Below are 15457 nucleotides of genomic sequence, written 5' to 3'. Positions count from 1 at the left end.
ATAAAATTGCTATTAAATCTAATACTGGAGATTTAAACTAACAATTTTATTTCTCTTTTAAAATGAGCTAAAAATACATGTGAGTTTTCTGAATTAGATTTATGTGGGGAGAGTTGTTTTTTTAGGGAAATTGGCCCTTTGATTTACATAGAAATGCTGCAGTGTTTAGGTAATTACTACTTAACTTGTTAGTAACAAACATAACAATAATTAAAGGCTCTGTAAGAATTACGAAGAAATCAGTCACTTGTAGCTATGTTGTATTATCAGAGTATCTTATTTATATTGAATAATCTGCCCTACTCCCAGGAGGATAAAGTGATACCTGTTGCCCAGCACATACGAAAGACAACCATTGGGGATTATTACCAAGTTCTTCTGTCTCTCCCTTGGAACCTTACCCAAACGTCCATTTCCTTAGGGAAGATGTCCAAGATACAAACTCACTTTGATGGATTCCTTTTGTATTGAGATCACAGTCTCAAAAGAAAAAGTGACAATTGGAGAGAAAATCTGGTAGCAAGAACTTGGCACTGACTGGAGAAATGTACTCAGTGTTAAGCACCTGCTCACCCTGTTCTCTCAGACAGAAATGCAGTCTGTCCCCACTCTCTATGGTCATGGGATGTGACATGGTGTGTGTGTGCATTCTCAGCACCCTGCCCATCTCATCATTATTCTTGCCAAACCAGATTTACAGTCGTTCAATATATGGATTGGGTAATGTCTGCATGACAACAACGGGCAGAAAAGGTTAGCCGACAATTGATTCTTGATTGGAGTAAATTTATAGAAAGTGTCTGGCAGGAAACACTCATTTAGCCTTCTGGGATGGTAAAACATTGAAACTTCCACTTATTTGGAGGTTGTGATCCTTCAGGAGGCAATGGCAAATCTCTTGCTTTAACTGACACTTTCTCAAAAACTAGTGGAAAATTAAATTACATTGTCATACTTAGTGGAGAAACACACTGCTACTTCAGACAACTGTTTTCTGAGCCCTTCAAATGCTTCAGAAGCTTTGATTTATATCAACTGGTTCCCATTTAAGTCATTTTCCTATTTAAGAATATCTAGTATATATTATAAAACAACTCTATAAAATACATTCATATTCTTGTATTAATATTTAACATGCCATAATTGGAACTTTTTGCTAAATTGTATTAGCTTCATCTAATTGTACCAAATGGTAAGACTTTGCTCTACATATTTAATAGATTTTCTCTTTGCTATTTGGGAGCTGTTAATGATTCCACTCACTTACCTGTGTCTCTCTGGAATATTCAGATGGTTCAGGGGGACAGCAAATTGAATATGTGAAGAAGTTACTTTGAAAAAAAGGGAAATGTTTTCGTATAGACTTATTTTTAGCCCATCTACCCTCATCTCCACTTGGAAGGTGTTTCTCTCCTGCCTGAAGCTCCCTTCTTGTGTGGCATCTGACACAGCTGGAGTTATGGCTAGACGAAGTGTAAGACAGAAGTGACTAGGCAAGGAACAGGGGAGGTGGGGGAGGAGGGATCAAGGCAGAAAGGTCATCTGCACTGTGACCCCAGCCCACGACCCTGTGTCCCAGGTCACACCACCCACTCTTTTGACAGCCAAGACTGTGGTCTGACGAGTGGCCACTGAGGTCAGCCACTCCAACTCCATCTCCTCTGGTTCCAGATAAGATTGAAGATGAGTTGGAGATGACCATGGTTTGCCATCGGCCAGAGGGACTGGAGCAGCTTGAGGCCCAGACCAACTTTACCAAGAGGGAGCTGCAAGTCCTTTATCGAGGCTTCAAAAATGTAAGGCCCACAGGGAAGCTGAAGGCCCAGGCAGGATTTCCCACCCAAATGCCAACAGGGCCCATTAGGGAGCTCTTCCATATATGCAGTTGTAAAAGAAAGGCCAATTCTATAAAGAGGGCATGAGAGCAAGATCACCTGGCTAGAAAGAAAGACTCCAGGCAAGAATGAGGCAATCTCTATAGATGGGAAACTGGCCAGTAGCCCAGGCACTTCACAGGATAGCAGGCACAACCTTGGAGAAATCACCTTGGCCCAGCTTTTAGCCTTAGTATAACCCATTCACACTGTCAATATTGTCCATGCCCCAGAACTGCTGGGACTTAAGTCTGTGCTAACTGAGCTCACAGAGACTGATGTGTAAGCCTGAATTCCAAAGTATTAATTTGCTACATTACTTCCTATATTAAACTTCATGATAGCCTTGTCAGGAAGGTACTATTAGCCCTATTTTACAGGTAAGGACATTGAGAATCAGAGACTAACTCACCCAAAGTCATAAAGCCTAGAAGATGCTTAACCAGGATCCAAATCCAGGTCTTCCTAAGCCCAAAGCCCATGCTCTTTCCAACTCACAGTACCTATTCTCTGATAAAGCCTCATCATTTTGCAAAGCAGCTCCAGTCCTAAGGCAGGGTAAACTCCCAGCTACTCACTTGGTGATACAGAAGCATATGGGTGGTTGTCCAGTCCCTACTCATCAGGGATGATGAGGAAACCTAAACCCCAAGGATGGACACAGTCTCCTCCTTCTGGGGTGGGCCCCCATCCCCCCCCCCACTGACTGTCTCCCCTTCATGCAGGAGTGCCCCAGTGGTGTGGTCAATGAAGAAACATTCAAACAAATCTACGCTCAGTTTTTCCCCCATGGAGGTGAGTCTGATCTTCAAAAGATCTTTTCCAGCCCCCTTTCTGGTGAACAGCCTTTCTTCCTCCAAGTGCATGCTTCTCCTCCTCAATGTCAGGAACAACTCAGGGTAAGATTTCATTCCCTTAGTATAAGATAAAGAATTAGCTAAAGCTTGAGCGGAAAAGAGCTCTGAAATGGATCATTTTCAGGAGAGGAGAGATTAATAAATATCATAAAGTCTCCTAACAGCTCTAGAAAGCAGCTACTATACCATATGCCAGATGGGGCAACTGTCTCAGAGAAGTTAAGCAATTCACTCAAGGTCACATAGCTAGTAAGTGACAGAGCAGGATTCAATCCCACAAGCATCTGATGAAAAGCTTCTCTGTGTTGGCCCCACCATTGTGCCACGTGCCCTCCATTCTTTCCCTCACAACAGCTGAGGCAAGGTGGAATTTTGAAAGAGAATTTTAATAAATACCAGAGACTGTAGGAATAAATGAATCCATAAAGACGTAGGGAACATAAAATTGTGCATGTAAGTCCAGGTTAGCGAGTATGCCAGGCCACAGGCCACTGTGTTGCCATGCCATGCCATGCCTTCCTTCCTGAAGGAAGCTACTCTGGCTCCATGGGCCTAGGACATCAGTGGCTCTCCCCATGGCTTCCATGTGTTACATGCCACTTCCTTTCCCACCCCCAGGAGCTATCTCCTGCAGGACCCCTTCCCTGGGTCCTAATGAAATGGAGATCCAAGTGTCCCAAACACTTCTTGGACTCTGTTTCTCCTGGGCCTCTTTGGCAGCAGACAGGGCCCTCCTAGGTGTGGGGACTCAGGATAGGGTCCCTACCCAGGTTGTGGGGAGGCAGCTTCACCCCATGCTGGCTCCAGAATCACTGTTGTTGAGTTCTTGAGCCTCAATCTCTTGAGTTTTGACCATGTGGTAGGCAAGATTTCATTGAGTTTGGTGATGGTGATGGTGACATGGTGATGGTTCTGATGACATGACTATGTGAAAAGTTAACACACTTTTTCCAAAATTCTGAGAGATAGATCTTGCTATATCCCTTTGTAAGAGACAGGAAAGAGGAGCTCAGAGATGCTCTGGTCACAGAGCTACACTGGGACAGAGCTGCTAGCCAAGCCCAGGTCTGTCTGCTCCCTAGTGGGTGCTCACTCCCTGGCATTGCTCTTTCACTCATGAGAGCATCTTCTGCACACAGTCGCCATGTCACTCACCCACCAAGAATTATCCATGCAGCAGGCAGGAGAGTCTTTCTCCCAGGATGGCTAGATATAGGGGCAAGGGTCAGTCTTTGCTCTAAGAACTTCCTACCTAAACCCCAGGACAGTTATACAGGTCCCAGATTCCATGGTGGGTTTGCCTTTACCACCTTTCCTCCTTCCCATCACCCCAGTAGCACCCTCTTCTCTTTATCACTGTTGCCAAGGATTCTTTCTCCCCTCTGTGAAGCCCCAGCTCCTGTCACCTACCTTTCCTTCTGTGCCTTGCAGATGCCAGCATGTATGCCCATTACCTCTTCCACGCCTTCGACACCACCCAGACAGGCTCCGTGAAGTTCGAGGTATGCTTGTCCCCAAGTCCTAGACGCCCCCCCCCAAACTCTTCCTTCAAGCTGTGGCATATTGAAGGGATTGTTGGATCATCAGACATTTCAGTGTGTTGTCCACTTAACAAGCATTTCCTGAAGATAGGGGAAGAAGCAGCAGCTGCCCTTCCCCTCCAGGAGCTCAGGGCCTCAAGGGACTAAGGATAACAGTTTAATAGCTCATGTGCACATGGAGCTAACCACATGACAGACTGCAGTTGTGCTTTGCATGTATTAACTCATTTAGTCCCCACAGTAACCCTACAAAGTAGAGTTCTATTATTTATTACCAGTTTGCAGAAGAGGACAGTAAGGCAAAGAGAGATGGAGTGATTTTCCAAAGGTCAACCAGCTAGGAAGTGGTATGGGAGGAATATGAACTCAAGTAGTAGAATGTACCACCATCCTTGGGATAATTGCAGGTGTGGGATTAGGCAGTGTCTACCTAGGTCTGGAGATGTCAGCACATACATTCTTCCTGAAGGAGACTCCATCCCCTAAAATGTGGCAGGGTAAGGAATGAAAGAGGAGGTACTTTCCCTGAGGTTGACCACATCCTTCAGAGGACAGAGGACATGGGAGATATAATTCAGTGAAAGCAGTCATAGAGTCTGATCCAAAGACAGAGGTTCCACCCACCCCATGGCTTGGTGGTTAATGTCATTTATGCCTCTTCCACTTGTCAGGACTTTGTAACTGCTCTGTCAATTTTACTGAGAGGAACCGTCCATGAGAAGCTAAGGTGGACATTTAATTTGTATGACATCAATAAAGATGGATACATAAACAAAGAGGTAAGTGAGCTGAGGCTAGGGGCATGAAAGAACTACAATGAAGGCATCTAATAGAAAGCAGCCTCAGTCATGAGGGTGAAATTGTCTGAATGAGCAAGGACCTGCTTTGGGGCTAACAGAGCTGATTCCTGGTGAAGGTCACCTTGACCTCCCCCTATTGTTCCACCCTGCACAGTTCCCAAGTACTCAAGAAAGGATTAAGCAGATTCATTATTACTGAGTCACATGTATTCAATCCACATTCCAAAAGGGGTGTCAGTGATTTTAGTGTGGAGTTACTTTTCCCAGGGGAACTCACATTTAGCAGGTTAACAGCCACAACCTAAAGCTAAATGTTGGAATGGTACAATTGAAAGCAAGGTCTAGAAGAGAGAGGGGAGATTTCTGAGGAAGAGGAGACTACAATAGGATCATATTGGCCACAATCTGTTTTGCCTTCTAATAAAACCACAGAAGGGATGATGGCAGGTATGACAATCTCTAAAGACATGACAAACGATTTCTGAATCTTCACTGCTTAACACTTTTACAGCCTCAAAGTACATGTGGTATCTAGACAGTGAAATACTCAAAGGTATATCTCAAAACTCTCTTTGATATCCATTGTGTCTTAGTATCTCATTTGTAGCTTGGACATAGCATCCTGCAACATCCCACTCCCTGAGCTTCTATGTGCCAGGTGCAGTGCCTAGAGCTACAAATATCATCTCCAATTCTCACTTCAATCTTGCAAGCTTCTCTATAATGTTCATTCAGTCAAGTATTTACTCAACATATACTTGAGGGCTTATTAGATGTTCTAGATGCTGCAAATAAAGTGGTAGATGATCCCTTGAGTGTGAAGACCCTAATATCCACTAATAACAGATATGTTCAATGAATTCCAGTAAATGCATGTAAAGGAATAGCAGGTGGCCATTTAAGGTCATACAAAAGTGAGAAGATATAAAAATTCATCTGACACATTACATTACACAAGGTGATTACACAAAAATCACCTTATAAAATAGTATGTATAATATTATCTCAATTTTGCAAATAATTTAATGCTTCTATACCTATTCAAATATATGATACTCCAAAATATTCCAATACTACTTTACAAAAATATAAAGAAAGGACCCTAAAGTAGGACTTATAACACAGTCTTCAACCTTTGTGCAGCCATAATTTCATCACTGAATAATCTCACTAACCCTGGCTCCCTCTTTCTTATCTGCAGACTAGACAAAATGGTCCCCATTTATACCCATAGATCTCTCTAGATGGTAGCCTTAATAAAGTACCCTTTAAAATAAAAAGAAAATGTGGATAAGTAGCTTCTTAGAAAATATAGCTAGCTGGAACTTCCCCCTGGCAATCATTTGGAGATAATCTCTTCCAAATTATAGGCAACAAAAGTCCTGAGAGAGCAATCAAAATTGGTCTTTAAGTCCCCTCTCTTATAAAAGATACTCAGGAAAGAAACGTTTGATAATGTGGATGTGAAGGACTTATGAAGCCCACATTTTAAAAGAAACACATGGATAGAGACATGTATTTCCTAGTTCTGTTTGTTGGGAGGGCCTAAAAGCAATGATGCCCACTAGCAATGAGGGTATCTTGCACCCAGACCTTGGTTTCTGAACACCATTCTCCAATTAAAGGACCCAGTCTCCTTGGAGAATTGGGTGATACCAGGACTGAGAACAAGAAAACAGAAGATGAGCCTGGAGTACCTTGTAGTGCTATAAAGTATTGGAGTGCTTTAAAAAGGAAGGAAGGAAGGAAAGGAAAGGAAAGGAAAGGGAAGGGAAGGGAAGGGAAGGGAAGGGAAGGGAAGGGAAGGGAAGGGAAGAAAGGAGGGAGGGAGGGGAAAGGATGATATGTGGAATCAGTTGAAGGAGTTCCCAGTCACCAAAACCAGAACAATTTGAGGAGCAAAATTAAAAATGCTAATATTAGATTATAAGCGATGAAATAAACATGCCTGAGTCCCTACTAAATTAAATATATATAATTATAGATTATATATATTTAAATAATATGTGTTCAAATAAATAATAAATATATATTCAAATGAATAATTGAATTCACAGATAAATGAGGGACAAGGGACAACTCTTCCTTAAAGGAGAATTCCAATTAATAAATAAAGAATGAATAAAGGAAATACAAAGTCAGCATTAGACAAATACCACAGTAATAATTTTTGCAGGCAAGATCCACTGAAAGATGCTAAAATCAGTGGAGGAATTTGGCAGCCACCACCTTAATCAAGTGATCAAGGTTAATATCAACATTAATAAGATTATATCAACTCCATATACCTCTTTGACATGATGCACCAAGAAGGATATAGTATCACTGCTATAGTATTCTCATAAAAAATGCGTAATTTCAATCTTATCATAAGAAAACCAGGGACTAACCCAAACAGGGACATTCTACAAAATAACTGACTAGTACTCATATCAGAAGTGTTTTGGTCTTGAAGACAAAGAGTGAGAAACCATCACAGTTTAGAGGAGATTGAGACACAACAACTAGATAGATGAGGGATCCTTAACCATAAAAAAGACACCAGGGAGAAATCTAATGATATGTGAATAAGCCCCATAGTTGTGTTAATAGCACTATAGCACTGTGGTAGCATTGTTAATTCTCTGGGTTTGAGCATTGTGCTGTGCTTTGGCAAGTTAGGTGAAGCTGGGTCAAAAGTATACATACATGAACATCTGTTCTATTCTTGCAATTTTGTGTAAGTCTAAAACTATTGATAGGTTATAAATGAATCAAAAACAATAAAATAAGCACATGGAACCAGGAGTAGCAGACAAGGAACCCGGGATAGAGGCTGTCTCCTGGGTCTCCATAGATCTCAAAGACAAGGCCGTCCTCCTGTGCCCTCTTGCTTGCATTCCAAGGAGGGGCCGTGGAATACTATGCTTGGCCAGTGTGATCAGAACATCACAGAGCCACTCAACAGTTACTTGGCTCCCTCCCATGCAGGGACCTTAGGATTGAGCATAGGTCCTCACAAACTCTTGAGGAAATAGCTATAAACTAAGAATCAGAACTCTTTTAAGAAGTATTTAATAATCACTTATTCTGTATCGGGAAGCATTGAAAGATGAAAGAAAACATGATGGGATTTGTACCATCTATCAGGCCATCAAACAAGAATGACTCTATAGAAAGTAGTCTTTTGGTTAAAGGTAAAAAATCATCAACACAGACTAGCCTAAGTTGAGAGGTTTCCTATAAAAATACAGTTAGCCTGATGGAATATGTGTAATCCCCATTGAAGTTAGAAGGTTGTTAGCTTCCAATCTCTCTCTCTCTCTCTCTGTTCCTCCCGCCACCACCACCTCTTCTTTCCTCTCTCTTCCCTCCCCATCCTCCAGCATTGCTGAGATCAAGATGGTCACACTCTCCTCTGCAGGAATGACACAAATTGCTAGCAACATAGGGGTGGGGAGGTACAAGAGGAGGTTTTAGTTTATAGGGTAACCATTCTGAAATACTGTCCCTCTAGGGATTCTCTCAGTCTTTGTAACTGTTTTTCTTCTTCATTTGTTTTTCTCCGAAAGCCTGAGTGTATGTGAGTATGTATATGTGTGTGAGAGAGTGTGTGTAAGTGTATGTGTGTGTGCAAGTGCCCTTGCATGTTCTCATGGGAAGATTTCTGTGTCTCCCCAATCCCTAACTCTCTTCTCCTGCCTCTACTACTTTCCTCTCTTCTCTCTCTCTTTCTCCCTGCATTTTTCCCATCTCCTCTACTTTCTTGTGTATTTGCTTCATTCTACTCTTCACAGAAGTTCTACTCTTCTGCAGAACTTTTAGGTGTCTGCTCTCACTCAACCTCAGCTAAAACCTGGAAATGGCTTGCCTGTGGCACCGACTCTGGTCCTAAATCCACTTGACTTTTGAGCTCCAGGGTTCTATCACTCCTGATTACAGTTTCTGCACCTCATCACTTAAGCTTCTCAAGAGAGAAAAACAGAGTAGCTCAGCTTCAGTCAGATGTCCACCTTTGTTCCAGTTAGCTGTGATCACAGGGACAAGTCACCCAGTACAAACACAGCCACCCACCCAATCATTCAAAGGAATTGTGGAGTAGGGAGAGAGTCTTCCAAAAATGGGGTGTGGGCAAATCAGTACACAAACATATTCACCCCAATCCCACACATAACCCCTCACTGAGGATAATGCTCAAGAAAAGGTAACTAACCCAACAGCTTTTGAAGGCAAAGACAATTTTCCATTGCCCTCTCTCTAGGAGGAGGCTCCCAGAATATAGCCCCTTCAGCTTGCTTTCTAACTTCCTCTCATCAGCTGAAGAGAGTCCTTTTAATTGCCTTCATTCACAAAGGTGACAGGGAGCCTCAAACTGTCACCTAAAAAGAGCTTGACTTCATGGTTCCCACTTTGTACTTCCATATCGTCTCTCCAGGAAATGATGGACATTGTCAAAGCCATCTATGACATGATGGGGAAATACACATACCCTGTGCTCAAAGAAGACACTCCAAGGCAGCATGTAGATGTCTTCTTCCAGGTAAGTGCCCACACAATGTGTGTGAGCTTTAAGCCCAATTTAGACCAGTCAATCCACAAGCATCTGAACAAGTGGTTCTGTCCAACTCTGTTCTAAGCATAGTAGAAAACAGAAAAGAATCACAAGATGTGCTGACCTCAAGTAAGAGATGATCTCATTAAGTAAGCAAGTATTTACTATAGAATAGAACAGGGAAGTATATTATGAAGTATAAATACTACGGTATAGCCTCTAAGTTCCATAAAAATCCTTAGTGGAGCAGAGTAGCCAGAAAAGATGCCATTAAGCATGTTTATGTAGTTGTTAAGGTTTTATGTCCGGAGAGTGATGGGAAATAAGGTTGGAAACAAAGGTGGGTTGAATTGAGATCTTTAATTGAAGAGGTTTAGCCTTGCTTGGGTGACTACTGTTACTCCACAAGTAGAAGAGTGGCATGACTATAGTGATGTTTTAGTAAAAAAAAATAATAATAATAATAATAAGGCTAGTGGTAGGGTTTTGAAGAATGTCCGAGCTCATTCTAGTCTAATCCTCTCACTTTGCAGATGGGAAAAGCAGAGGCTCAGAGAGGCTTAAAGACTCACTCAAGGTCACACAGTAAGTGACAGAGACCGAAGTCGAACCTCTCATGTGCAGTGTTCTCTCTGCCAGGTGGACAGGCTGGGAGAGAGTCTGGGGAAGACATGTTAGGTGTCAGCAGAATAATCCAGTGATGAGAGTCTGGAGCAAGTCTTTCCATTTTAAGGAAGTTCATGGGAGTCAAAGTGCTATAACCAGGGCCTGGGTGGGGTTGTCTGGCCAGTAGAAGACCACTTTAATTCTCGGGGCAAAGGTGGTTAACAAAGCGAAAGTTTTGGAATGCAGATTACCAGGTTTGTTAAAGTGCTTCCTGTTGTGTCTTCCAGAAAATGGATAAAAATAAAGATGGCATCGTGACTTTAGACGAATTTCTTGAATCCTGCCAAGAGGTAAGGAGAGACCTCAGAGCATAAAACCTCTAGATCTGGGAAAGGAAATCTGGGGGCTTGGGGTCTGCAGAAGGGAGAGAATGAGAAACCTGTGACCTCAGGTCAGAGCCTTCACCACCAACTCCACCAAGAGCAACTCAGAATCCCAACAATCTCCACTCCTCCAACTGGCCTGTGGTTGGTCTTGGGTAAACACAGCCTGAGCCAGACAGCCTGAGAAGGACTGGGGGGGAGGGGATGTGGAAGCCCAGAGGGGGTCTCTGTGAAACCAAAGACTTCCCAGTTAAGCAATACTCGTTTTTTAACCTGCTTCCGCTCCTTAGACTACAAGGGAGTAACTGAGGAAAAAAATCTAAGGCTGTGAATCTCAAGCCATAGTGTGCCCAAGAATTCCCCAGTGATACTGAAAATGAACACTAGATGGGGCAGGGCGGGGTGGGGAGAGGCTGTAGAAATCTTTGTTTTAACACAAATGGCCCTGGAGATCAATACTTCTAAAACTTTAATGGGCAAACCAACCTTCTTAAAGACCTGGTTAAAATGTAGATTCTAATTCAATAGGTCTGGAAGGGAGTTTGAGGGGCTACTTTTCTAACACTCTCCTCAGTCATACTGGTGCTGCAGGTCCTTGGACCACATTTTCACTCATTTTAAGGCTAGACTAGCCCAGAGTCTCTGCCAGAAACTCAATTGGAAATAGTTACTTTTATCTACTTTAGAAAAATGCATTTCTATCCCCACCTTATTTCAGAAAAGTACACAGTTACTCCGAATTTACCCATAAGAAAAGGAGATGCACAAAACCAGAGAGAAGTTATCAACATATACTGAGCACCTACCAAGTTTCAGGTGTATGTATAAACTTCACTAACAGCCCTGAGAGGTGGTGGCACTATATCCAGGGTGATATTCAACATATTTAATAATGAGAGTAGAGGGATCCCTGGGTGGCGCAGCGGTTTGGCGCCTGCCTTTGGCCCAGGGCGCCATCGTGGAGACCCAGGATCGAATCCCACATCAGGCTCCCGGTGCATGGAGCCTGCTTCTCCCTCTGCCTGTGTCTCTGCCTCTTTCTCTCTCTCTCTCTGACTATCATAAATAAATAAAAAATTTTAAAAATTAAAAAAAAATGAGAGTAGACTGAGAATCGACCACTCTTAACTGATGTTGACAAATGCCATGGGGCAGTGCCCTAGAGGAACCCTTCTAAGCTTGCCAACCTGTTAGCCAATGGACCTTTGGGTGCTCCAGGGGTCCTGGGCCAATTACCAGATAGACAGAGGGAAAGATGCTGGGTAGAAGGCTCAGGTCAGCAGTTATTTACCAACAAGGCTAGAAATATTTCAACATGTTAATCCTCAGGAACCAGGTGACCCAGGAGTATTGATCATGCCCATTTCAAAGAAGAGTAACCTAAGATTGCAAAGTTAAGAGAAATGGCTAAGGCAGAGTAGGTGACAGAGATGGAACCTGAACTCCATCATTATAATTTTAAATTCTATGCCCTACTTCGGTTTGCCTTTTTGCCTTTGCTTCACAGGTGAGCGAAGTTTTTTAAATTTGTTTAGTTTCTCACATTAGCAACCTCTATAGCTATTCATTAATTCACTTATTTTTTGCTCGCAACCCACCTTTAGGTAGATACTATGATTGATGCTATTTTACACGTAAAGAAACTGAGGCACAGAGGGATTCAATAACTGGCCTAAGGTCACTCAGCTATAAATGACAGATCTGGGATTTGAATTCTGGACAGCGTGACTCCAGAACCCATAGACTTACTTTAAAAGTTCTAGCAACTTTTAAAAGATTTCAGATACCCAGAGTCAACTTTTGTCTTTCTTTTTTTCTCCTATTATACATCTGCTTTCTGTTTCATCATTTGTGCTCTAAATTATTTTCTTCCTTCTGTTAAATTTTAATTTAATTGTTTGGGTTTTCTTTCTAGCTGTTTAAGATGAAGATTTAGATCATTATTTTCAGCCATTCTTTTCCAATGTGTTCACATAAAGGTATAAAATTTCCTTTAAGTACTGTTTTAGATCCCACAGATTTTAATGTCATATTTTCAGTATATTTTAATTCAAAATATTTCCTTCTCTGCCTCATGAACTTAAAAGTATGTTGCTTAATAGCTAAACATTTGAAGATTTTCTATATTCAATATTTTTCAGAGAATATACAATAGAACAATGTAAAATGGAGAATATATAATAGAGACATACAATAAAAAAATCAACAAAACCAAAATTTGCCTCTTTTCAAAAATTAATAAAATTGGTAAGTGCTTAGCAAGACTGATTTAAACAAAAGAGAAAGAGATAGAAAACTCAAACTATCAGTATGAGGAATGGAAAGGGTAACAACACTACAGGTTTTACAGACATTATAAAGAGAATAGTTAATTATTCAATACATTTGACAACATAGAAATCTACAAATTCCTTGCAAATATAATTTATCAAAACTAACACAAAAAGAAATAGAAAATCTGAATAGTCCTATCTATGTTAAAGAAATTGAATCTCTAATTTACATTTTTCCCGTAAAGAAAATGGCAGACATAGATCCCTTACCCTGTAAATTCTTTCAAACTCTTTCCAAAGAAGAAAAGATATTAGTCTCATACAAACTCAGAGAAAAGCAAAAGAGGAAAAACTTCTCAACTTGATTTATGAGGCTATCATAACTCTAATATAAAAACATGACAAGGCCATTGCAAAATAAGAAAATGTTCAGACTAATATATTCCCTCTGGACATAGATGCGAAAAAAATCAAATCTAGTAATGGGTTTTTAAAAATGAACAAATAGGTTTATTACAGCAATGCTAGTTTGGTTTAACATTCAAGAATCAATATAATTAATAACATAATAGAATTTTTTAAAACACAATCATTTCAGTGGATGTAGAAAAATCCTTTGATAAAATGCAGTTGCTCAGAACTTCTTAAAAGAAGTAATAGTGCTTCACTGGATAATTTATTTCTTACAAATTTCTTAAGGCCACAGAAGGTGCTTCTTGCCTTGAGTTGCTCACACTCTAGCGCCCCCCCACCCCCTCACACACACACCCTGTACTTCACATACACACCCTGTATTTCTCATACCCTTGCAGAGTTCTTTCTGCATGGGAAACCCACATGCTCACCATTACAGAGCTTCTCAAGGAGGAACCTCAAAGAGTTCTAACCATCCTCTCTTTCCCTCCTCTTCCCCTTCCAGGATGACAACATCATGAGGTCCCTCCAACTATTCCAAAATGTCATGTAATTGTGGACATAGCCATCTGGCTCTCAGAGACATTGTACTGAACAACCACCTCTTAACACATTGATCTGCCCTTGTTCTGATTCTACACACCAACTCTTGGGACAGAAACACCTTTTACAAATTGGAAGAATTCTCCACTGGAGACTTTCTATGGAACCCAGCATCGCGTGGCTCAGTCTCTGATTGCCAACCCTTCCTTCTCCATCTTCTTCAGAGAGAGAAGATTAAATTGGGTTTGTTTTGGAAGCATGCTCATCTCTTCATGCTGCTGCCCCATGGAAGGTCCCTCTGCTTGAGCTTAAACAGTAGTGCACACTTTTCTGCTTGCGTGCCCCAGCCCACCACCTCCAAGTCCAGCAGACCTTGATGTATCTGGAAGCAAGATGACCTGAGCCAAATGCACACCATCCTCTGATGGCCTCCCAAACCAATGTGCCTGTTTCCCTTATTTTGATGGGAAGAATGTGCATTACACAGAACAATACAAATCAGTATATGACTAGATTGGGAGAGCCAGCACCTAACATATGTAGGATAAAACTGAATTCTTAAGCATGGCCTTGTCTGGTGACCCAAACTGCCCACATCTTTTGTTTCCAGAGGCAAGAACCAATAATTCTTTTTCACACTGACATCTGTGCTGGTAATGCAAGTCCCTTAATGTGCCCAGGAAGAAAGCCAATGCCCAGTGGTCCATGCCCTCAGTCCATCTCCTGCTAGAGTCCAGCACTGCATGCCCCTCCCAGAAAGCCCAGAATGCCTGCAAATTGCTGTAATTTTATACCATGTTCTAATCAATAAACAGAACTATTTCTTATACTGTTAATCTTCATTTTTTCCATGACTCCATTGACCAGAAAAGGTAAGCTGTGAAAAGGGAAGGCTCGTCCATTGAGTTGTCATCCAGTTATTAATACCTGCTCTGTGTGCCAGACCCAGTGCCAGTCAGAGTATCCTCCTCCACTGCCCCCAAGCAAGCATCCCATTTAAATACAAATACTGTGACTATAAACAAATATGTCTTTGAGAGGAGACCCTTCACAATACCTTCCTTCCAACAAGATTACTGCTCTCAAGACCCTCTGGTATAGAAAGTCTGGAGCCTCATGGTATGGTTGGGGATACAGAGATGAAGAGGTGGCTGGAACTTCTGCTGAGCAGCTTAGAGTCCAAGGGTTGACCAAGTGGCTTCAGCTTATAAACAACAAATTACTACTTATGTTGGACACTGTCTTAGATTCCTCATTTAACATCACATTAAAAAGATGAAGAGCTAACCATGGCATTTTTGGAAGGAAATCAATTTACTGAACCCCTAGTATGTGCCAAGTGCTCTACTAGGGTCTTACATACATCTCATTTCATGTTTATGTAGCACATTCTAGGAGATAGAGTCCTCATTTTCCTGGTTTCGACACTGAAGCTCAGAGGTGAGGGGACCTGCCTAGGGTATCACAGCTCCATTAGAGATTAAACTCTTCCCATTCTATCATAGAGCCTTCCTGTTAGGAGAGTCTGTTTCCCCTCACCCCAAGGCAATGAAGGTACCACACACAAATCTCATTCATCTGTAGTCAGTTCAAAGAGGCATGGATATTCTCTGAATCCAAACAGCAGATGAGGAA

At 41.7% G+C, this 15457-nt stretch overlaps 1 protein-coding gene across 5 annotated transcripts in view; it reads left to right on the top strand.

Annotated features, from left to right (window-relative positions):
* KCNIP1 (potassium voltage-gated channel interacting protein 1) overlaps positions 1-14649 on the top strand; it is a 338725-nt gene extending 324076 nt beyond the window's left edge. For 4 of the 5 annotated variants that reach the window (XM_077895567.1, XM_077895566.1, XM_077895568.1 and 1 more), the window contains 7 exons: positions 1672-1796; positions 2600-2669; positions 4163-4233; positions 4944-5051; positions 9487-9591; positions 10497-10559; positions 13785-14649. In XM_077895567.1, the coding sequence (XP_077751693.1) occupies positions 1672-1796; positions 2600-2669; positions 4163-4233; positions 4944-5051; positions 9487-9591; positions 10497-10559; positions 13785-13832 (590 nt within the window). In that variant the 3' untranslated portion in view covers positions 13833-14649. Of the gene's footprint in view, positions 1-1671; positions 1797-2599; positions 2670-4162; positions 4234-4943; positions 5052-9486; positions 9592-10136; positions 10189-10496; positions 10560-13784 lie in introns of all 5 variants that reach the window. The other variant, XR_013378172.1, reaches the window with a different exon arrangement.
* Positions 14650-15457: the final 808 nt, after the last annotated feature.

The sequence above is a fragment of the Canis aureus genome, chromosome 4, assembly GCF_053574225.1.
Source record: "Canis aureus isolate CA01 chromosome 4, VMU_Caureus_v.1.0, whole genome shotgun sequence".
NCBI lineage: Eukaryota > Metazoa > Chordata > Mammalia > Carnivora > Canidae > Canis > Canis aureus.
This window is presented reverse-complemented; position numbering and strand designations above follow the sequence as displayed.